General features: G+C 44.1%; 1 protein-coding gene across 1 annotated transcript in view; it reads right to left on the reverse strand.

Moving 5' to 3' along the window:
* LOC126474175 (serine-enriched protein) overlaps positions 1–24,522 on the reverse strand; it is a 138,947-nt gene that overhangs the window by 41,057 nt on the left and 73,368 nt on the right. The window contains exons 3-6 of the mRNA XM_050101635.1: positions 23,310–23,345; positions 13,425–13,430; positions 8,688–8,799; positions 2,071–2,228 (exon numbers count right to left, since the gene is read on the reverse strand). Of these exons, the coding sequence (XP_049957592.1) occupies positions 2,071–2,228; positions 8,688–8,799; positions 13,425–13,430; positions 23,310–23,345 (312 nt within the window). The remainder of the gene's footprint in view (positions 1–2,070; positions 2,229–8,687; positions 8,800–13,424; positions 13,431–23,309; positions 23,346–24,522) is intronic.

Here is a 24,522-nt window from a genome sequence, read left to right on the forward strand (position 1 = left end):
CAGGAGGGAGCAATATACTGCTTGACTCCTAGGAGAAGGTATGTTCTGGAAACTTCAACAAAAGCCCGTACCGAACTACTGAGCGTCTCTCTTGCAAAGTCTTCCACTGGAGTTTATCTATCATCTCCGTAGCGCTTTCGCGATTACTAAATGGTCCTGTAACGAAGCGCGCTGCTCTCCGTTGGATCTTCTCTATCTCTTCCATCAACCCTCTCTGGTACGGATCCCACACCAGTAAGCAGTATTAAAGTAGTGGGAGAACGAGTGTACTGTAACCTACTTCGTTTTCGGACTGCATTTCCTTAGGATTATTCCAATGAATCTCAGTCTGGCATCCGTTTTACCAACGATCAACTTTGTATGATCATTCCATTTTAAGTCACTCCTAATGCTTACTCCCAGATAATTTATGAAATTAACTGCTTCCACTTGCTGACCTGCTATTTTTAGCTAAATGATAAAGGATTTTTCTTTCTATGTATTCGCAGCACATTACACTTGTCTACATTGAGATTCAATTGCCATTCCCTGCACCATGCGTCAATTCGCTGCAGATCCTCCTGCATTTCAGTACAATTTTCCATTGTCCCAACCTCTCGATATCCGTAAAAAGCCTCAATGAACTTCAGATGTTATCCACAAGGTCATTTATGTATATTGTGAATAGCTACGGTCCTACGACACTCCCCTGCGGCACACCTGAAATCACTCTTACTTCGGAAGACTTCTCGCCATTGAGAATGACATTCTGCGTTCTGTCATCTAGGTACTCTTCAATCCAATCACACAATTGGTCTGATAGTCCATATGCTTTTACTTTGTTCATTAAACGACTGTGGGGAACTGTATCGAACGCCTTGCGGAAGTCAAGAAACACGGCATCTACCTGGGAACCCGAGTCTATGGCCCTCTGAGTCTCGTGGAAAAATTGCGCGAGTTGGGTTTCACACGATCGTCTTTTTCGAAACCCATGCTGATTCCTACAGAGTAGATTTCTAGTCTCCAGGAAAGTCATTATACTCGAACACAATACGTGTTCCAAAATTCTACAACTGATCGACGTTAGAGATATAGGTCTATAGTTCTGCACATCTCTTCGACGTCCCTTCTTGAAAACGGGGATGACCTGTGCCCTTTTCCAATCCTTTGGAACGCTACGGTCTTCTAGAGACCTACGGTACACCGCTGCAAGAAGGGGGACAAGTTCCTTCGCGTACTCTGTGTAAAATCGAACTGGTATTCCATCAGGTCCAGCGGCCTTTCCCCTTTTGTGCGATTTTAATTGTTTCTCTATCCCTCTGTCGTCTATTTCGATATCTACCATTTTGTCATCTGTGCGACAATCTAGAGAGGGAACTACAGAGCAGTCTTCCTCTGTGAAACAGCTCTGGAAAAAGACATTTAGTATTTCGGCCTTTAGTCTGTCATCCTCTGTTTCAGTACCATTTTGGTCACAGAGAGCCTGGACATTTTGTTTTGATCCACCTACCGCTTGGACATAAGATCAAAATTTCTCTGTAAATTTGATTTGATTTTGTAATTATTGAAATAACATCACTTACCCTCTCAGCTGGTGAAGTTTCACATCGCCTCCTACTCCCATTCTCGGAAGGTGCTTCACTTTTTTTGTCAATGTGTGTATATCCCATAACTCTTCTTGGAACAGAAGATCTTTGGATTTTAACAATAAACTTCTTTAGGACATACCTATCTTATAGCTTACGCCAAATGAACTGAATGTTAGTCTTACACATAGTGTACGAATCTGTGATCAATCAAGCTCTTCTCCGTAGTAGCTTCTCTAGTCACTCTAACAATCCTACCTGGTTAGGGGCCCAGACGTAACTGCTACAACTAAGAATCAATAAATTGATTTTTTTCTTTTGAAAGCTACCTCCATCACGAGTATTATTCCAATGAATCACGACGTGGCACCTGCTTTTCATGCAGCCACTGTACGTGGTCATTGCACTGTCACTTGTCCTGGATGCACAGTGCTGGACACCCTCCACAGCTGGTGCTGTTACCGACCCGTGAGACACAGCCGCAGTGACAGCACGGCCGCCGTACCTTCTGGACGAGAGACTTGGTGCACTTGTACTGGATGTAGCGCTCCGCGGACGCCAGCAGGGCGCACACCGTGTCCACGTTGATGCAGCACTGCACGAAGCCCGCGCATGCGCGCCGCAGCTCGTCCAGCCCGTAGTAGTCGGCCGCGTTCATTACCCCTGCAACAGAGTGCCGCTTCACTCAGACGCTGGAAGGAACGAAGATTAGGTTTAAGGTCCCGTCGACATCGAGGTCATTAGAGGCGGAGCACACACTCGGGTTGTGTCAAGGATCGAAAAGGAAATCGCCGTGCCCCTTCAAAGAAACCATCCCGGCATTTGCGTGGAGCGATTAAGGGAAATCACGGAAAACCTGAATCTGGATGGTCGGACGCCTGTTTGAACCGTCGTCCTCGCGACTGAGAGTCCAGTGTTCTAACCTCTGTGCCACCTAGCTCCGTCTCAGACACTGACAATCATGTCGTCACACATCCAGTAAATTCAGGGACAGTTACTTGTTGTTCTCGGTGTTTGGCCACAGACTGTATCAACGTTTGGGAGAGCTTTTTATAACCAAAAAAATACGGAACGTCCCTAAATACAGGGTGATTCAAAAAGAATACCACAACTTTAAAAATGTGTATTTAATGAAAGAAACATAATATAACCTTCTGTTATACATCATTACAAAGAGTATTTAAAAAGGTTTTTTTCACTCAAAAACAAGTTCAGAGATGTTCAATATGGCCCCCTCCAGACACTCGAGCAATATCAACCCGATACTCCAACTCGTTCCACACTCTCTGTAGCATATCAGGCGTAACAGTTTGGATAGCTGCTGTTATTTCTCGTTTCAAATCATCAATGGTGGCTGGGAGAGGTGGCCGAAACACCATATCCTTAACATAGCCCCATAAGAAAACATCGCAGGGGGTAAGATCAGGGCTTCTCGGAGGCCAGTGATGAAGTGCTCTGTCACAGGCTGCCTGGCGGCCGATCCATCGCCTCGGGTAGTTGACGTTCAGGTTTCATAACTAACCTTTTTCGTAGGACTCTCCATACACTTGATTGTGGAATTTGCAGCTCTCTGCTAGCTCTGCGAGTCGATTTTCCTGGGCTGCGAACAAATGCTTGCTGGATGCGTGCTACATTTTCATCACTCCTTCTCGGCTGTCCAGAACTTTTCCCTTTCCACAAACACCCATTCTCTGTAAACTGTTTATACCAACGTTTAATACACCACCTATCAGGAGGTTTAACACCATACTTCGTTCGAAATGCACGCTGAACAACTGTCGTCGATTCACTTCTGCCGTACTCAATAACACAAAAAGCTTTCTGTTGAGCAGTCGCCATCTTAGCATCAACTGACGCTGACGCCTAGTCAACAGCGCCTCAAGCGAACAAATGTACAACTAAATGAAACTTTATAGCTCCCTTAATTCGCCGACAGATAGTGCTTGGCTCTGCCTTTTGTCGTTGCAGAGTTTTAAATTCCTAAAGTTGTGGTATTCTTTTTGAATCACCCTGTACAATGCAGGGACGTATGGGTGCATCACAGCTTTTGACAGGCATCCGACAGAAACAGGACAACTACCTGAAGAGACCTGAGTTGGACTTTTTCATGTGTACAGAGAATCAAGAGAATTAGTGATGAACCGCGCAGGATTAGCCGAGCGGTGTAAGGCGCTCGGTCGTGGACTGTGTGGCTGGTCCCCGCGGAGGTTCGAGTCCTTCCGCGGGCATGGGTGTGTGTGTTTGTCCTTAGGATAATTTAGTGTTTAAGCTCAGGGACTGATGGCCTTAGCAGTTAAGTCTCATAAGATTTGATACACATTTGAACATTACTTGAATTAGTGATGAAATTGAAATGAATCAAAAAGTTCTTCTCCATAATTCAGGCTAACCCTAACTTACAGACCTCTTGTTATGTACGCCTATCTGTATGTTGAAAATGGTTCAAATGGCTGGGATTTAACTGCTGAGGTCATCAGTCCCCTAGAACTTAGAACTACTTAAACCTAACTAACCTAAGGGCATCACAAACATCCATGCCCGAGGCAGGACTCGAATCTGCGACCGTAGCGATCGCGCGGTTCCAAACTGTAGCGCCTAGAACCGCTCGGCCACCCTGGCCGGCTTATCTGTAGCTCACAAATAACAAGTTGAAACTGACTTCAGGAAAATAATCACACTACAAAGATTTCAGAGAACTCACTCATCTAAACAAAGTACTTTTTCGTAAAACGAACGAAAAGTTTCGATAGTGGACCGAGCGGAAGAGTCTCATAGTAAAGAGAATTGAGAATTTATTAGTTGACGATCAGTTTGGCTTGCGGAAAGGCGAGGGCACTTGAGGGGCAGTTGTGACGTTGTTATTGACAATGGAAGCAAGACTTAAGAAAAATCGAGATATTTTCATAGGATTTGTCGACCTGGAATAAACGTTCAGCATTCTATAATGGTGTAACATGTTCGAAAATTTTATAAAAATAGGAGTAAATTTTAGGAAAAGGCTGATAATAGATAATATGTACCAGAACTAAGAGGGAACAATAAAAGGGATATACAGGGTTATTACAAATGATTATAGCGATTTCACGGCTCTACAATAACTTTATTATTTGAGATATTTTCACAATGCTTTGCACACACATACAAAAACTCTAAAAGTTTTTTTAGGCATTCACAAATGTTCAATATGTACCCCTTTAGTGATTCGGCAGACATCAAGCCGATAATCAAGTTCCTCCCACACTCGGCGCAGCATGTCCCCATCAATGAGTTCGAAAGCATCGTTGATGCGAGCTCGCAGTTCTGGCACGTTTCTTGGTAGAGGAGGTTTAAACACTGAATCTTTCACATAACCCCACAGAAAGAAATCGCATGGGCTTAAGTCGGGAGAGCGTGGAGGCCATGAAATGAATTGCTGATCGTGATCTCCACCACGACCGATCCATCGGTTTTCCAATCTTCTGTTTAAGAAATGCCGAACATCATGATGGAAGTGTGATGGAGCACCATCCTGTTGAAAGATGAAGTCGGCGCTGTCGGTCTCCAGTTGTGGCATGAGCCAATTTTCCAGCATATCCAGATACACGTGTCCTGTAACGTTTTTTTCGCAGAAGAAAAAGGGACCGTAAACTTTAAACCGTGAGATTGCACAAAACACGTTAACTTTTGGTGAATTGCGAATTTGCTGCACGAATGTGTGAGGATTCTCTACCGCCCAGATTCGCACATTGTGTCTGTTCACTTCACCATTAAGAAAAAATGTTGCTTCATCACTGAAAACAAGTTTCGCACTGAACGCATCCTCTTCCATGAGCTGTTGCAACCGCGCCGAAAATTCAAAGCGTTTGACTTTGTCATCGGGTGTCAGGGCTTGTAGCAATTGTAAACGGTAAGGCTTCTGCTTTAGCCTTTTCCGTAAGGTTTTCCAAACCGTCGGCTGTGGTACGTTTAGCTCCCTGCTTGCTTTATTCGTCGACTTCCGCGGGCTACGCGTGAAACTTGCCCGCACGCGTTCAACCGTTTCTTGGCTCACTGCAGGCCGACCCCTTGATTTCCCCTTACAGAGGCATCCAGAAGCTTTAAACTGCGCATACCGTCGCCGAATGGAGTTAGCAGTTGGTGGATCTTTGTTGAACTTCGTCCTGAAGTGTCGTTGCACTGTTATGACTGGCTGATGTGAGTGCATTTCAAGCACGACATACGCTTTCTCGGCTCCTATCGCCATTTTGTCTCACTGCGCTCTCGAGCGCTCTGGCGGCAGAAACGTGAGGTGCGGCTTCAGCCGAACAAAACTTTATGAGTTTTTCTACGTATCTGTAGTGTGTCGTGACCATATGTCAATGAATGGAGCTACTGTGAATTTATGAAATCGCTTCAGTCATTTGTAATAGCCCTGTACAACAGGGTAGAGAGCTACTATTTCCCCTTTACTGTTACATAAATGCATGGAAGAAGGAGAAAGGGACGGACGCGAGTCGAGACCTACAAGTAAATGCAGTCCACATACGAATAAAACTGTCTCGCTTTGAGGACTGTGGCGTGGTGGTGTTGTGATTTCGACAATGGCCGCCAAGTCTTGCGTGACAATGAGAGGTCGGGGAAGCCGCGTTAGTCGCTGACTGACGACAACTTTGCCCGAGTGGATGCAGTGGTGAAAGAGATCGACGTGTGCACAACTCATCTGATATCTGCCATCAAGAGAAGGCGCCTATGGATTCTCCATGTGGACAACACGATTGTGCTCCGCGACAATGCTAGACCACATGTGGCAAACAGAACCGCCGAAATGCTCTGGTAATTTCACTGGTGTTTTCTGGACCAACCACCATACAATCCAGACCTTCCCCCCCTCCCACCACCCAAAGTGATTTCCATATTTTCTATCTGCTGAACAAGATTATGGCAGGACAGCATTTCACAAGTAACGATGGAGCCAATACAGCAGTTCGACGTTGGTACCATAGCCAGCCAGTCGAATTCTATCTCAGGGGCATCTCAAATTTACTGCTACAGTGGGACAAATGTGTGAACCCGTGTGGAGACTGTGGAAAAATAATATGTGTACAATAGGATGTATATTTGTCACCCGCCAGGTTAGCTGAGAGCGCTAATGCGTTGCTTCCTGGATTCGGGTAGGCGCGAAGGCCCCAGATCGAATCCGCCCGGCAGATTACCGACGGCGGCCGGTGTGTCGGCCAGCCTTGATGTGGTTTTTAGGCGGTTTCCACATCCCACTAGGCGAACACCGGGCGGGTCACCACGTTCTGCCTCAGTTACAGGATTCGCAGACATCTGAACATGTTCGCACTATTCCATGGATTACACTGGGCGCAGACAACTGGGGTACACTGATTCCACCCCGGGGGGGTACGGGGTGTGCGGCAGGAAGGGCATCCAGCCACCCCTTACAACTAACCTTGCCAAATCCGTTCCTAACCGTACCGACCCTGCGAAACCGCGGGACAAGGCATCAGCAAAAGAAAAGAAGAAAGAAAGGGTGTATATTTGTCATTACATATATGTACCTCACTTTTCGTTTCCTGACGTTTCGTCCAGAGCTGTGCTGGACATCTTCAGAGGTACTCCTGGTGAAGCTGAGTCTTGCCGACGTGGTCAGTCGGCAAGAATCAGCGTCGCCAGGAGCACCTCTGAAGATGTCCAGCTCAACTCTGCCCGAAACGTGAGGAACCAGAAAGGTCGTTCGACCACGGCCGTACAACCCGGAAGACAGAACAGCAACTACACTACTGGCCATTAAAATTGCTACACCAAGAAGAAATGCATATCATAAACGGGTATTCATTGGACAAATATATTATACTAGAACTGACACTGGCGTATTGTGACGAGCCAGTTCCTCGGCCACCATAGACCTGACGTTTTCAATTGGTGATAGATGTGGAGAATCTGTTGGTCAGGGCAGCAGTCGAACATTTTCTGTATCCAGAAAGTCCCATACAGGACCTGGAACAAGTGGTGGTGCATTATCCTGCTGAAATGTAGGGTTTTGCAGGGATCGAATGAGGGGTAGAGCCACGGGTCGTAACACATCTGAAATGTAACGTCCACTGTTCAAAGTGCCGTCAACGTGAACAAGAGGTGACCGAGACGCGTAACGAATGGCACCCCATACCACCGGGTGATACGCCAGTATGGCGATAACGAATACACGCTTCCAATGTGCGTTCACCGCGATGTCGCCAAACACTCATGCGACCATCATGATGCTGTAGACAGAACCTGGATTTATTCGAGAAAATGGCGTTTTGCCATTCGTGCACCGAGGTTCGTCATTGAGTACACCTTCGCAGGCGCTCCGGTCTGTGATGCAGCGTCAAGGGTTACCGCAACCATGGTCTCCGAGCTGATAGTCCATGCTGCTGCAAACGTCGTCGAACTGTCCGTGCAGATGATTGTTGTCTTTGCAAACGTCCCCATCATGCTGACTCAAGGATTGAGACGTGGCTGCACGATCCGTTACAGCAATGCGGATAAGATGCCTGTCATCTCGACTGCTAGTGATACGAGGCCGTTGGGATCCAGCACGGCGTTCCGTATTACCCTCCTCTACCCACCGATTCCATATTCTGCTAACAGTCATTGGATCTCGACCAATGCGAGCAGCAGTGTCGCGGTACGATAAACCACAATCGCGATAGGCTGCAATCCGACCTTTATCAAAGTCGGAAACGTGATGGTACGCATTTCTCCTCCTTACACGAGGCATCACAACAACGTTTCACCAGGCAATGCCGGTCAACTGCTGTTTGTGTATGAGAAATCGGTTGGAAACTTTCATGTCAGCACGTTGTAGGTGTCGCCACCGGCGCCAACCTTGTGTGAATGCTCTGAAAAGCTAATCATTTGCATATCACAGCATCTTCTTACTGTCGGTTAAATTTCGCGTCTGTAGCACAACATCTTCGTGGTGTAGCAATTTTAATGGCCAGTAGTGTATGACATCCAGTTGTCAAAGCCTTCCTGTACGGCTACTCGACAGCCTTGTACCACTTTTACACCACCTAACGTGACCAGTGTGCTCTTCTGAGAGGGTGACTAGCACATAGTCCGGTGAGCTTGCTGTCTAACCACGATGTGAGATGTAAGTCGTGTGTCACTACTCACCGAGTAAGGTCCTTGGCTGCAGCGTGACGCAGCCGGTGTGGATGTACTCGATGAGCTGGCGGAAGACGTCCGGCTCGAACTCCTCGATGATGAGGGTGTGGTGCTGGTTGCCCTGCACCACCAGACACAGCATTCAGTGAGGCCCTACTGCCTGCGTGCGGGGGACTCCGAGGGCCTCCGACGCCGCCGGCTGGGCCTTCAAGCTCACTGGTAAATGCCCTCCGCCACCTGCAATCCTCCTCATTCACGCTTCAGTTTTGACACAGGTTCGCGCCTTTCTCAACAGATCCGTATCGCACGAGACCCTGTTGGCCCACGTTCCTTCGACGTAGTAATCTTATCCTTTCCGATTAGTACAAAAAAAGAAATTACTGAAAGTCTGTAGAGTAGATAACCCCTTCTTGATTTAATCTTCAGATAATGCCCTGGTTCAACGAGTGGGTTTAGCGAACGAAAATTAAACGGAGTTTCTTTCCAGCAGGCGGAGGGATGGTAGTGATGGAGTCCCCTGCCACGTTTCTCTTCTACATGTAGTTCTGAATCATATGACAAAGCCATATTGGTTCAAAACCATCAGCTAAGTAACAGTGCTTCTTTTCGTAAGCGCTATTCACGTAATCTGCTATATTTCAGTTTCGGACATGAAATAACAACGTACTAGCACTAAGTTTTGCCAGAACTGTTCCAGGAGCGAGTTGCTACGTGGTGCGATGCACAAAACAAACACAATCGTGCTAGTCGCAGGAAACTGCTTTACCACCACAACGCCAAAGTAAAGCAGCCGAGAAACGTCATTAAAATGATGTTTGTTAGTTTTCTTGACACGATGCGGCTAGTTCACCATGAATATGTACTACAGTAAACCATCATGCTAAGCAAATTGCGTAATGAAAAAGGATCAGCAGAGGGAAACGAGAAAATAAGTTCTTTTGTCCCGACAACACTCCCAATAACACAAAGTTGAGTGTCAGACGGTTTATTTCCCAGAAACAAAATACGTCGTGACACAGAAACAGTTTGCAACCCCGTAACCACGTTACCTTACTATCTGCCTGAACCATTATGTTGTCTGAGAAAGGCCGCAAATATATGATATACAGGACATCAAATCCCGTCTGAGGCCTGCGATCATTTCTATGTTAATAATTGGCAACCAATGCTGTACAATCGCAATATACAGTTGAGTGTCAGAATGCGATTGCGACTGTACAGTATTGGTTGCCAATTAATAGCCGCAACTGTGACTCAAACTTTCATTGTCACTGATGGGATGAGGGTTAAGAAAGCCATAAAATCGACTGATTGTTGATGAGTCGACATCTGTGTGAAAACGTCAGTTTCAGTCGAGAGTTTAGAAGAGGTACCTAGCCATGACCTCACTCCTCCGCCTGCAGGAAAGGAATTCTATTTAGTTGCGGAGTTTGCCGCTTGTATTAAAATCACGCCTTAAATGTGATGGCTCGATTTGGAGAATGCGCATACTTTCCTATCTTCTGCGCAATATGGTCTCATCTCCTTGCGTTATTTTGAAGTGAAACTAATACAGGATAAATAAACCAAGAAAATCAAATAATATTGCATGTGTTAGTCGTGCAGTTTTACGTACAAAAATATTAATCTGTGAGAAGAGTGAGAACGAATGCAGAATAAAACTGTGGATCAGAAAGACATAATTATAATTGATTCTGATTTTATTCCAGTTTTAGGAAGTTTACGCTATTTGTCACCATTATATGTTTCATCAAATATTTCATATTATGTTTTAAAATCATATTATGTATATTATTTAATCAATTGAGTAAATAGTTGACCTAAGAACTGTCTCTAATTATAATCTGTGCCTTTCCGTAAAACGTCATGAGGTTTAAAAGAATGGGTCACTGAATGTCATCTTCCAAGCTTTGATGCAAGCCTAACGATTCTTTTGATAAGTTTACATATGGGAATCATGTATCGTTCCAAACGTTAATTTAGCTGTTAACTAGTTATGTTATTCACAAACAGAAAATCGTAGAGAAACTGATTTCTTCTTGTTCTCCTTCTCCTTTTCAAGTATTAGGTAAAATTATCTGCTCCGGCACCCATTTTTGCTGACGTTTTGCTCTAACTCGTCTCCGTTGTCACAATCATTACCCTTTAAGGGGAGTCTGACATTCTCCATTCATTCGACACTCCTGGAAATGGAAAAAAGAACACATTGACACCGGTGTGTCAGACCCACCATACTTGCTCCGGGCACTGCGAGAGGGCTGTACAAGCAATGATCACACGCACGGCACAGCGGACACACCAGGAACCGCGGTGTTGGCCGTCGAATGGCGCTAGCTGCGCAGCATTTGTGCACCGCCGCCGTCAGTGTCAGCCAGTTTGCCGTGGCATACGGAGCTCCATCGCAGTCATTAACACTGGTAGCATGCCGCGGCAGCGTGGACGTGAACCGTATGTGCAGTTGACGGACTTTGAGCGAGGGCGTATAGTGGGCATGCGGGAGGCCGGGTGGACGTACCGCCGAATTGCTCAACACGTGGGGCGTGAGGTCTCCACAGTACATCGATGTTGTCGCCAGTGGCCGGCGAAAGGTGCACGTGCCCGTCGACCTGGGACCGGACCGCAGCCACGCACGGATGCACGCCAACACCGTAGGATCCTACGCAGTGCCGTAGGGGACCGCACCGCCACTTCCCAGCAAATTAGGGACACTGTTGCTCCTGGGGTATCGGCGAGGACCATTCGCAACCGTCTCCATGAAGCTGGGCTACGGTCCCGCACACCGTTAGGCCGTCTTCCGCTCACGCCCCAACATCGTGCAGCCCGCCTCCAGTGGTGTCGCGACAGGCGTGAACGGAGGGACGAATGGAGACGTGTCGTCTTCAGCGATGAGAGTCGCTTCTGCCTTGGTGCCAATGATGGTCGTATGCGTGTTTGGCGCCGTGCAGGTGAGCGCCACAATCAGGACTGCATACGACCGAGGCACACAGGGCCAACACCCGGCATCATGGTGTGGGGAGCGATCTCCTACACTGGCCGTACACCACTGGTGATCGTCGAGGGGACACTGAATAGTGCACGGTACATCCAAACCGTCATCGAACCCATCATTCTACCATTCCTAGACCGGCAACGGAACTTGCTGTTCCAACAGGACAATGCACGTCCGCATGTATCCCGTGCCAAACAACGTGCTCTAGAAGGTGTACGTCAACTACCCTGGCCAGCAAGATCTCCGGATCTGTCCCCCATTGAGCATGTTTGGGACTGGATGAAGCGTCGTCTCACGCGGTCTGCACGTCCAGCACGAACGCTGGTCCAACTGAGGCGCCAGGTGGAAATGGCATGGCAAGCCGTTCCACAGGACTACATCCAGCATCTCTACGATCGTCTCCATGGGAGAATAGCAGCCTGCATTACTGCGAAAGGTGGATATACACTGTACTAGTGCCGACATTGTGCATGCTCTGTTGCCTGTGTCTATGTGCCTGTGGTTCTGTCAGTGTCATCATGTGATGTATCTGACCCCAGGAATGTGTCAATAAAGTTTCCCCTTCCAGGGACAAAGAATTCACGGTGTTCTTATTTCAATTTCCAGGAGTGTATATGTTCGTTCCAGTTTCTTCTACAATCTAGAATTTTATCATTTAGATATTTTTTTTAGTTTCCTCTAATATCTTGATTCCATCGTCTGTCTTCTATTGTTTAGTCTTTAACTCTTCTCAGGAATTTCGTTTCTTATGCCTGAATGCGGCTTACTTGCTTTGTGGTAAACATCCAGGTCTGGCTTCCACAGAGCAGTGTGAGAACTGAATTTAGTTTGAGTATCTTTCTTAGTTTTGTTTTTAAGGTTTCTATTAGCTGTACCGCACACCTGCCTCACATAAACTAAGCTTAACTTCTATGTCTATGCATTAGCCGTACGTCACCTTGCATTCTAGGTAATAGAAGGGGTTGGTTGTTCCAAAAACTGTTCTATCACTATTTTTGTTTTACTTCGTTCTTTCTATATGACGGCCATTCTGTTTTTTTTTTTTAATCAATTTTCGCACTAGCTTGTCAAGAGTAAAATGATGAGTATAAACGCTCTGCACCCGTAGGAACGATACACATTTTAGTATTTTTCTGAAACAATCGCAACATCCAGTTTTGGAACAGGATGAGCATTTTTATCGGTACTTTTCTTTTGTATCTTACAGTGAAAGAGGCAGCTGTATCAATCTCTGTCCCTCCAATAGCTATTCTATTAACGTAGAATTACGTATGATTATTAATTCTGTGTCTCCAATAGCTATTGTATTAAAGTAGAATTAGTATGATTATTAATTCTAGTATATATATGTGTGTATTTGTGTGTGTGTGTGTGTGTGTACGGTTACAATATACATCTCTGTAATGCTTTACAATTAGAGACGTAATATATTATTTAATGTCAAAAGAGAGATCGTTAAAAATTTAGAGACAACTACTTTAACGTGACCAAGAGGTGAACTTATTTCTGAATTACGTATTAAAAGTAATAGATATCTTCAATGTTTTAGTTTAATTTGATACGCAAAAAGTTTTACGAAACATATTTTCGGATACCAAAATACACAATCGGCTAATTATTCAAAATTAAAGCGTAATTTTACATAATTACTACTGATGGTGCTTAATGGAAGGTTTATCATATCTCGATAGTAAGTAACTGAATGTGCCAAGGACTAATGAAAATAGAATTCATCTATTGTACCCCTTGAAAACTACTTTTGGCTCTGAAGTGAAAATAGAAAGGATCTATCGTACTTTATCACTACTTGTGGTGATGAAGTAACTGGACATGCAGCATTCTTTGGTTAATTTTGGTTAGCAGTATGTACACGGATTACATGTATCGTGTTAAAGGGCACCCAAATTTAATAACCTTTTTAGAACCCTATAAATATTTAAAGTAGCTCTAAATTTATTTCTACGTTTAATAATGAAGTACAATAAGAATACAGTATTCAAGGTACAATAACTCTGACATTTCGGTATGCCATTTCCTTATCGTACCAAGAATACATCTGCTACAGCTATAAAAAATGGTAGATTAAAGTGTACAGAGTAGTCGCTAAGCCTATATTAAAAATCGTATGTGCTTCGAAACACGCTGCTACGTTACTGAAGCAGGTTCCTCATGCAGTCGGAACCACATGCGCGCACGCAAAGCTGCAAAGCTGTCTGTAGCGACCACAGCGCGTGAGGCACGCAGACAGTGAGCTTTGCTCCTCCGCCAAACATCTCAGTTGTGCAGAGATCTGTCAAACGAAACGAGAAAAAGAGTGGAAAGAAGAATGAGAGTATAACGAGGAAGTGACACCAAAACCAGTTCCTCTCCTAATGTGCACTGTATACTTGTTCGCGCTCCTTGTCTTTGTTGAAACTATAGTAGCTCACTGTGCTTTCATTAGCTGCTATAAAGTACGTTTCTTTCATTTTCAAATAAAGGCTAGCAGTGTTTTGGCTTTAGATAGTATCTCCTGTGCATTTAAAAAAGGAAAAATCAAACAAGACGTAGATATTTACGCATGCGAATCAAGGAAAGCTTTGAAATATGATTGAAACTGATGAACCAATATTAGCATCCTGTACAAGATTAAAAGGCAGTGTTAGCAGTAATAGTAAATAGAAATACGGCCAACTGGAGCCGGTGGTTAGCGTTGAAAACGTTTTGATTTGTTGATTCACTTGCTGGTCAGATAAAACCTTTAAGGCTTTTAATGTAGGTTAATTGTTACAAAGAAGAAAACAGCAACCAGCCACTATTAATACTGAAATTTATTTACGTAAATAGCGCCGTTGCCGGTTCCGAACTGGCAAGTTCATCATCAGACGGCTGTTCACATGATTTTCAAGATACACTTTACATTATCGTCCGTTTTCAATTTTTATTATTCCACTTTGGCGAAGTATTTTTGGTGTGTTGTTGCCCTACGGTAGAAAAACAGTGTTAGAAGCGCCCTATGTGAAAATAACTAACCTCCAAACGATGGTTATGGTACTTACGTCGTAAGTACCATAACTGCTTAACCTCACACATTTATTTACGTTGTATTTCATCGTTTGGAGGTTAGTTGTTTTCACATAGGGCGCTTCTAACACTGTTTTTCTACCGGAGGGCAACAACACACCAAAAATACTTCGCCACACTGGGATGATAAAAATTGAAAACGGACGATGATGTAAAGTGTATCTTGAAAATCATGTGAACAGCCGTTTGATGATGAACTTGGCAATTCGAAACCCGTAACGGCGCTAATTACCTAAATAAATAGCAGTATTAATACTGGCTGGTTGCTGTTTTCTTCTTTGTTCAAATGGTTCAAATGGTCTGAGCACTATGGGACTTAACAGCTGTGGTCATCAGTCCCCTAGAACTTAGAACTACTTAAACCTAACTAACCTAAGGACATCACACACATCCATGCCCGAGGCAGGATTTGAACCTGCGACCGTATCAGTCACACAGTTCCGGACTGCGCGCCTAGAACCGCGAGACCACCGCGGCCGGCTTTCTTCTTTGCAAGAATGAACCTATATTAATTGTACACAGCCACGGTCTCACCATGTCAATTTTAGACAAAATAGCTTTAAGGCTTTATTTTATTCTTACGAGAATAGAACCATTTAGGTGTTGTTGTAAGATCTGTTCCCAAATAACCGTCTTAGATTTAATTTATTTTGTCGTACTGGAATACACAGCATGTTCCGTTGAATCCTAGGATGCATGGCAATAGCCGGCCGGAGAGGCCGAGCGGTTCTAGGCCTTACAGTCAGGAACCACGCGACCGCTACTGCCACAGGTTCGAGTCCTGCCTCGGCCATGGATGTGTGTGATGTCCTTAGGTTAGTTAGGTTTAAGTAGTTCTAACTTCTACGGGACTGATGACCTCAGAAGTTAAGTCCCATAGTGCTCAGGACCACTTTTTTTTTTTTTTTTTTTTTTTTTTTTTTTTTTTTTTTTTTTTTTTCATGGCAATAAACGAGTTACTGTTCGCAGTATTTTAATCGACACCGAAGATATGCTGTACTCTTGAATTGCTTGTTTTGGCCCTATTTTAAGTTCCTCATTTTATGTGTCACCAAATGAATTCGCAAAGTTAAACTAATAGAAATCCACATTCCCCGCGGGATGAGAACAGTTGACTTCTGAGGTGGATGTAGTTCTGTCACGACCTCTGCTTTCGAGAGCGTTTTTGATAATGTATCACTTAATTTACGAACGACCACTGCTCTCAAAAGCATTTTTGACAATGTATCACACAATTTACGAAAATGTGTTAAATAAAAGGATAAAACTAGTCACAGGTCAACTATCATTCTTCTAAAGTTACTCGCACATCGTTCGGTATCGGTTTAGGAGTTGCTTTAGAAACGGTTCCAACGTTGAAAAGCAATATATCTCCAGTTGCCATGAAAAAATAAAACTTGTGCCGCTGAATGAAGCAATGATGCAACGTTATTTAACGTGCAACCTGTGTGCGACTAAAGATAAAAATATGACAGACAACATTTAGTACAGATAATAGAACTTCAGCGCAATGGTGATGTGAGAACCTTACTTTCAAAAAAAAAAAAAGAAAAAAGTACGAACAGATGGTAGTTACTAATGATAATTTATTGGAAAGGCCGTTCACAAGTCACGTCAACTTTTTTTTTCAAGATGACAGTTTTAATGCAGGATCCAGGGGGAATAGTTAGTACTCATGGATATGCCAGGAACGAGCAATCGAAGCAGAAAAGTCTGGTAAAGATGATATCTAAAATGCATACCTTAAGGGTTATGAGCCTTTATTTGGTAGATGTCTTTCACAGTAGCGAAGATGAAAAAGTACTCATAGCTCTTAAGGTACGCATTTTAGAGTCCACGTTTAGTACAACTTGTTGCTTCAAATGATCATTCCTATCATATATCTGAATACTGACCATTCCTCCTTGGATGCCCTGTATGACGTTTGTTTGTGAAACTCCATGGTGGTTGCAATCATCGCGCCACGAAAAGTAATTCCGTACGTGAGAGACCTCGTCGTACTTTTGAGAGATATGGGAGCTGCTTAGGTTTGGTTTCGTACATTGTTCTGAGATGGATCTGAAGGATTTTCTGCACTCGCTGGACAGTGTGTCTAAGGCGTTCAGCCAGGCCGAGTGGCCTCCAAACACGTCTCCGACGATTGCCTCGTTGAAGGCATATCCAAGACTCATCGGTGAAGAGAACGTGATGCCAATCCTGAGCGGTCCATTCGGCGTGTCGTTGGGCCCATCTGTACCGCGCTGCATGGAGTCGTGGTTGCAAAGATAGACCTCGCCATGGACGTCGGGGGTGAAGTTGCGCATCATGCAGCCTACAGAGCACAGAATGAGATTTTCACTCTGCAGCGGAGTGTGCGCTGATATGAAACTTCCTGGCAGATTAAAACTGTGTGTCCGACCGAGACTCGAACTCGGGACCTTTGCCTTTCGCGGGCAAGTGCTCTACCATCTGAGCTACCGAAGCACGACTCACGTCCGGTACTCACAGCTTTACTTCTGCCAGTATCTCGCCTCCTACCTTCCAAACTTTACAGAAGTTCTCTTGCGAACCTTTCAGGAGTGCTAGTTCTGCAAGGTTCGCAGGAGAACTTCTGTAAAGTTTGGAAGGTAGGAGGCGAGATACTAGCGGAAGTAAAGCTGTGAGTACCGGACGTGAGTCGTGCTTCGGTAGCTCAAGATGGTAGAGCACTTGCCCGCGAAAGGCAAAGGTCCCGAGTTCGAGTCTCGGTCGGGCACACAGTTTTAATCTGCCTGGAAGTTTCATACTGAGCACAGTTTTAGTCGTGACACGACATTCTGTAGCTGCACGAAAAGCATTACTCTACAAAGTCGCGTTGCTGTCAGGGTTTCTCCGAGCCATAATCCGTAGGTAGTTGTCATCCACTGCAGTAGTAGCCCTTGGGCGGCCTGAACGAGGCATGTCATCGACATTTCTTGTCTCTCTGCATCTCCTCCATGTCCGGACAACATCGCTTGGTTCACTCTGAGACGCCTGGACACTTCCCTTGCTGAGAGCCCTTCCTGGCACAAAGTAACAATGCGGACGCGATCGAACCGCGGTATTGACCGTCTACGCATAGTTGAAATACAGACAACACGAGCCGTGTACCTCCTTCCTTGTGGAATGACTGCAACTGAACGGCTGTCGGACCCCTTCCGTCTAATAGGCGCTGTTCATGCATAGTTGTTTACATCTTTGGGCGGGTTTAGTGACATCTCTGAACAGTCAAAGCGATTGTGTCTGTGATACAATATCCACCGTCAACTTCAATTTTTAGGAGTTCTGTGCAAAACTTTTTTTGATGTGTATTTTGCGTTCTCAGTTACACAAGGCCATGTCGTGGAGGGGCGTAATACAGAGAAAACTGTCCTCGCCTACCATTCTCATGTGCTCATCACCAGTTGCTTAATTTTACAAAATGCTTCAACGTAAATGATGACTTCTCGAGACATGAAATACATACGGGTAAATCGCCGAATGATAGTAATTTGAAATGTATGGCTACGTTTGCTCATCATACGCGATTAATCTCAGATATTTATTACCCTACTGGCAAGACGTTAGAGGTTTAAAGCACCATTCCCTAGCAACGTTATAACACAAAATGATGTGAGTTAGATTCAACTGACAGGTTACGATACAGTTGTCAGTATTACTTTCAACCACCTCAAGATGATGTCACAGATTCGTGGAGTATACTGAATAAAATCGAATGACAAGGCCTCAGCAAACTAACTGTAGCTTTTATTTATTTCTTACTTTTTCCAAGGTGATGCTGCACAGCTATCATATGTTGAATGAGAGACAAGTTTACACACGCCATCCGCAGCTGTACAAATTTCACTGGAATGTGCTACTAGCGCTGGTTTTTATCCACCACTTTCTGGCATCTGATAATTATAAATAAAAAGACCATAATGTCAATGTCACACTATTCAACTTGTAAATAAAATCATAAAAATTTTTGAAATATATTGCATAACGTATCAGAAACAATAAGGAAGAGAGGATTAATATTTTTTGGACGTATTTACAGGACGGATGACAACAGCCTCACCAAGTAGATTTTGCAGTATCGTAGGCAAATGAAATTAACAATCATTTGAATTCAAGAATTTAGAAAAGTCGTGGAAAGAAATAACCAAGATGAAGAAAAATAAGAATTATTGGAAAGTGAGATTTCTCTGCGAAATATTTTATAACTGGAAGGGCTCTAACGCAGGAAGGCAACTGAAACTAGCACAAAGTTGTCTGAAGAAAGGACAAGAAACATAGTGAAACGTCTAAGGTGTACTATAAGAAGAGAAAAGAACAAAGGATTAAGAAATGTCACTATTCATATTATACTGGGTCTCTCTCCTTGGCCGTCAAACTCATTTTCTCCTGTGTTTCGTCAAACATTTGAATTTCGTTTTTGCAACGTCTAGCTGGAGTCGGGCAAATAAATCGTACTCATCACGCCTTTCATACGACGTCCAGCGTCGACAGAAAGCGTCGGTTTGTTTGCCATTAGACATAAAACGATTTTTCAGTGTGGTATTTTACGCACCCATTAGACAGAGCGGTCCCAAATTAGTCTACTGCGTCATTCGTCTTATCGATATGTACCACCAGGAACAGTAAAACAGGATGAATTATCAGTACTCCACCAGCGATTGTGTAGCGCTGCTACATGGCTGTAGTTGGCAGCATAGGCCAGGGCGAAGTTTTCGCTGCTGGATCAATGGCTATTCTTTGTGTTTTACTGTCCCCATTAATTCAGATCGACAAAAGAAATATCGCAGTAGAATAATTTGTGACCACTTTGTCGAACTGCAGCGTAAAATTTCATTTTAAAAGTCATTTTATTTGTAATGGGAAAGAAACCCACACTTTCCGTTGACACCGGGTGTCACATGTAAGATGTGATGAGCAGTATTTGTTTGAGCTGACTGCAGCTACACTTTGCAAAAATGAACTTGGAAATATCTGCCGCAACACCGGATGAAACGAGCATGACTCTTAGGAGAGATAAGCTGTATGTCACAAACACACCGGATGCATCTGGACTCTCCCTAAAAAGACGGCATATACATTTTGTTACGTTGGTCATATCCTTTCTTCTTCAGTACAGTTCAAAATTTTAGGAACAATTGCGATATGAGCATAAAGAAACTAACTTGAAGAGGTTAGTTATGCATGCAGGATGTTGCTATTGGAATATACAACAGACATTAGGGCTTCAGATGATGCTTATCATATACTATTAACTTCACAGGCCAAATAATGTCTATGCCGCCTTTTCAGTGAGAGTATCGATGTGTATAATTATAAAAAGTTCATATAGATACTAATGTTTGTATGTTTATGTCATTATTAAGTCATATATATTTAATACATCTGAAAGCATGATGTTAAAACGACCGTTTGTCAATTACGTACATATATGTGTTATTGTTGTTGTTTTCGGTCCAAATACTAATCAGATGTAGCTCTTCAAGCTACTCTAATCTTTGCAAGCCTTTTCACCTCCGAAGAATTACTGCAACCTGCGTCTATTCGCACCTGTTTACTGCATACGTCTCTTGGTCTGTCTTCACATTTTTTACCCTTCACGCTTCCTCCAATACCAAATTGACGGTTCCTTGATGTCTGAGAACGGGCCTTGTGAACCAGTCCTTTCCTTTACTCAAGTTATGCCACAAATTTCTTCTCTGTCCAGTTTTATTCAGTAATTCCTCATAGTTATCGATCTACCGTCTAATGTTCAGTATACTTTTGTAGCTCCAAATGCTTCTGTTCTTTTCTTGTTTGAACTGGTTATCGTTCAAATTTCACTTTCGAACAAAGCTTACCAATAACTACATTTATATTCGATGCCAACAAATCTCTATACTACAAAAACGCTTTCCTTGCCATTGCCAGACTGCATTTTATATTTTCTTCACTTCGGTGATCATCAATTACATTACAGCCCAAATAACATACCTCAGCCGGCCGCGATGGAGGAGCGGTTCTAGGCGCTTCAGACATCACACACATCCATGCTCGAGGCAGGATTCGAGCCTGCGACCGTAGCGGTCGCGCGGTTCCAGTCTGTAGCGCTTAGAAACGCTCGGCCACTCCGGCCGGCTACTGGATAACACTAGCAATAGACTACATCCCAGTCTCACTCGCTTCTCAGCCACTGCTTCCCTTTCACGCCTTTCGACTGCTATGACTGCTGTCTGGCTTGTGTACAAGTTGTGCATATCCTTCCGCTACCTATATTTTACCACTGCTACCATCAGAATTTCGAATACAGTGTTCCAGTTATCATTGTCAAAAATTTTCCGTTAGTCTACAAATGGTATTAACGCAGGTTTGACTTTCATTAACCTATCTTCTAAGATAAGTTGTAGGCTCAGTTTTGCCTCGAATATGCCAACATTTCTCCGGAACAAAAATTGATCCACCCCGATGTCGGCTTCTACCAGTTTTGCGTTGTTACATTAACATGTTGGTTAATGTTACAAATCTAGATCAGTCAGTGATCCAGAGTTACCTCTGCAAGACCTGAAAAGGCTGCTGCCTCTCTTCAGAACTACATATTCGTCTAGTGTCTTCAAATAGAAGTTTCACCTACGCTATGGCCATCTGTCTCGATGAGGCGCGCAAGCAACTCTACCTCGGTATGATCTACGGTTCATGCAATATATTCTAAGAATTTTAATTAAATTATTTTTATAAATTTTACTGATTTGATATTGACGTCGTGGTCTAATTTCTTTACCATTCTCAGGTGCCAGAAAGTGGTCCATGTAGATTGAAACTAATAGCAGCTGATGGCATATCTAAATATACTGTGTATAAATGTATCTTTTTCTAACTACAATTATTCTGTTGCCCGCATCTCGTGGTCGTGCGGTAGCGTTCTCGCTTCCCACGCCCGGGTTCCCGGGTTCGATTCCCGGCGGGGTCAGGGATTTTCTCTGCCTCGTGATGGCTGGGTGTTGTGTGCTGTCCTTAGGTTAGTTAGGTTTAAGTAGTTCTAAGTTCTAGGGGACTGATGACCATAGCTGTTAAGTCCCATAGTGCTCAGAGCCATTTGAATTATTCTGTTGACCTCCTTTGTTATTTAAAAGCACAGCGATTGAAGGTACAAATCAGTTAAAGGGAATGTGAGGATTTTCTTAATATGTGAGAGTGCCAGAACTGATTTCCTGCCTCCGCTTTTGGCCACTCTGAGCTTGTGCTCAGTATTTTAATGACAGAATGACGTTAAAAACTCGCCATTCTTCAATAATTTAATGTCGAATAGAGGCACAGTCTTCACGTCATTGCCGCGCGGGATTAGCCGAGCGGTCTTAGGCGCTGCAGTCATGGACTATACGGCTGGTCCCGCCGGAGGTTCGAGTCTCCCTCGGGCATGGGTGTGTGTGTGTGTCCTTAGGAAAATTTAGGTTAAGTAGTGTGTAAGCTTAGGGACTTATGACCTTAGCAGTTAAGTCCCATAAGATTTCACACACATTTGATCATTTTTATCACGTCATTATTAAATATGGCCATTTCCCTTTACAATTGTCAAAAATTATTTCATACCTTACATTTTTTTGTTTTTAATTGGGTTTGAAATGTGAATTTATCGTTAGTTGTTACAAAAATTTAAAAAAAAAAGATTATTGACAGCCGTAAGTAGGAATTATAATGTTAAATCAATACTCAGTCTTCCTTGATGTATCTTAAGCGGGCTGAAACTGGGTATCCATAGAAAAAATTATTTCTGTTTTGTTCTATATCCAATAAGAGGTAGTACAGGAAAGGCATTCAAGTTTCTACGACATCTGGAACTCTTTACTACAGCTTACCTACAAAGCTACCCCTTTCACAACAGATATTTCCTAGAACCATGAGACTAGTCACAGCACAATTGGACGTGTGCAAACTGTTTTAATATTTTTAGGATAATTAACACAAAAGTGGTCCAGAAAATTCATGCTCACCAAACGTAAAGGTATTTACAAAAACAAACGATCTGTTGCTTGGACTAAAAATGCACGTAATTTTATAGTCATCTAATAAAATTTGTGACATTGCAGAATAAATAAAAACGAAAGCCCACTGATGATGGCACAGTGGTGCCGAAACATCTTTGGATACTGAGAAAAACGGTGTTTTGCGTAACTGGCGGACCTCAAATCCCAAAACTTTTAACTGCAAACACGGCCAATACAAGGAGCTGCAAATCAAAAGATGGACTGTTTTAAAAGCTTGGCGTTCATTGTCGTTTCCCTCCTTGAAGCTATGCCATTCTCGTTGGGAAGCTGGTATGTTAGAAGGACAGAGAAACAGAACTGAAGGTAGAAAGTAAAAACACACGCATATAGAAACCGTACGGCCCATGTCTGGTTTAACTTGACATGCAGAGACGATGAACGGCTGTAAACCGGTCTGAGACGTGGACTGTTAATGTATCGCTAACGCCTGCCACACTGGTGAGCGACTGCCCCCCGCGGCAGTTACTGGTGGTTTGCCGGCGGCCAGAGAGGGCCTGGTTTTGGCGTCACTTTTGATACCGTCGCTGCGTCCCCGCCAGCCGAGGACGCCCCTCCAGTAATTACCTCTTGGATTGGCGCCAGTTGCTGGGAGAAGCCTCGCTGTGGGTAGAAGGCAAGCAACACGTCAACCACATGTGAAGCGAGCGACACGGCAGCGCAGACACACGCACACACACGGAGGCAGACACACACTCAACACAGGGGAACACAGGAGCCAAACTAAACACACACCTACCAGGGCGCGCTGCGGCAGGCAAAAGCAAGGCACGCCATCTTCTGCCGGCCGGGGTGGCCGAGCGGTTCTAGGCGCTACAGTCTGGAACCGCGCGAACGCTATTGTCGCAGGTTCGAATCCTGCCTCGGGCATGGATGTGTGTGATGTCCTTAGGTTAGTTAGGTTTAAGTAGTTCTAAGTTCTAGGGGACTGATGACCTCAGAAGTTAAGTCCCATAGTGCTCAGAGCCATGTGAACCATTTGACGCCATCTTCTCTAGTAGCAAATTAGGTTAGGAGAGACATTCTGACGAACTTATGACGTCGGCTGCTCATCAGCGATTCATCTAGCCGCCTGGATACTTTCACTATTGCCGTTGCTCTCGACAAAGGCACCGGGTTCGACTCTCAAGTTAATATCACGGTTTTCCTGCTTGGGGAGTTGAACCAAATGAGCATTTGCTTGATACAACGGCAGGAAAAGCGATCCACCGGCCTCCGAATTGGCTTTGCATCACGTAGCACTATAGTGGGAACTTGTAACAAAAACGACTCTGTACTATTGTACATATAAGTAGTTCCCTTCATCTGATTTTACGATAAACTTGTGTAATTGATGTTCTGATTTTATTTCGATTTGTTTCATGCCATTATGTTAAGAAAACTGTAAATAAGTTTCAATGTGAATATTAATGTTTATGTCAAATGTCAAGTAATATTGTAATAGAATTGAAATGTAACAAATGTTGAAACTGTTGTAAGATGTTTAAAATTGTAACTGTGCGTCTGGTCCATACGTAGGCAATGTGTTAGGATATTTAGAATGCAAAACTTCGGGCGAATACCCTGTCTGTAAGGGAGCGGTAAAAGGTGGATGGCAGGCGAGCGCGGGAAATGCGCGCGGGCGCTCACGGCACAACGGGCTCAGCAGTAGTTGGAGTTTGGCACTGGTTTGAGCAATACCTTCTGGAGCGAGGAGGCTCTCCTGGAAGACATAGCTTCACTGAGCCTCGGGTATGCCGTTCCAACGCCCACACAGCATGGCAAAATTCCATAGGCACTA

Source organism: Schistocerca serialis, chromosome 4, assembly GCF_023864345.2.
Source record: "Schistocerca serialis cubense isolate TAMUIC-IGC-003099 chromosome 4, iqSchSeri2.2, whole genome shotgun sequence".
In the NCBI taxonomy this organism is placed as follows: Eukaryota; Metazoa; Arthropoda; class Insecta; order Orthoptera; family Acrididae; genus Schistocerca; species Schistocerca serialis.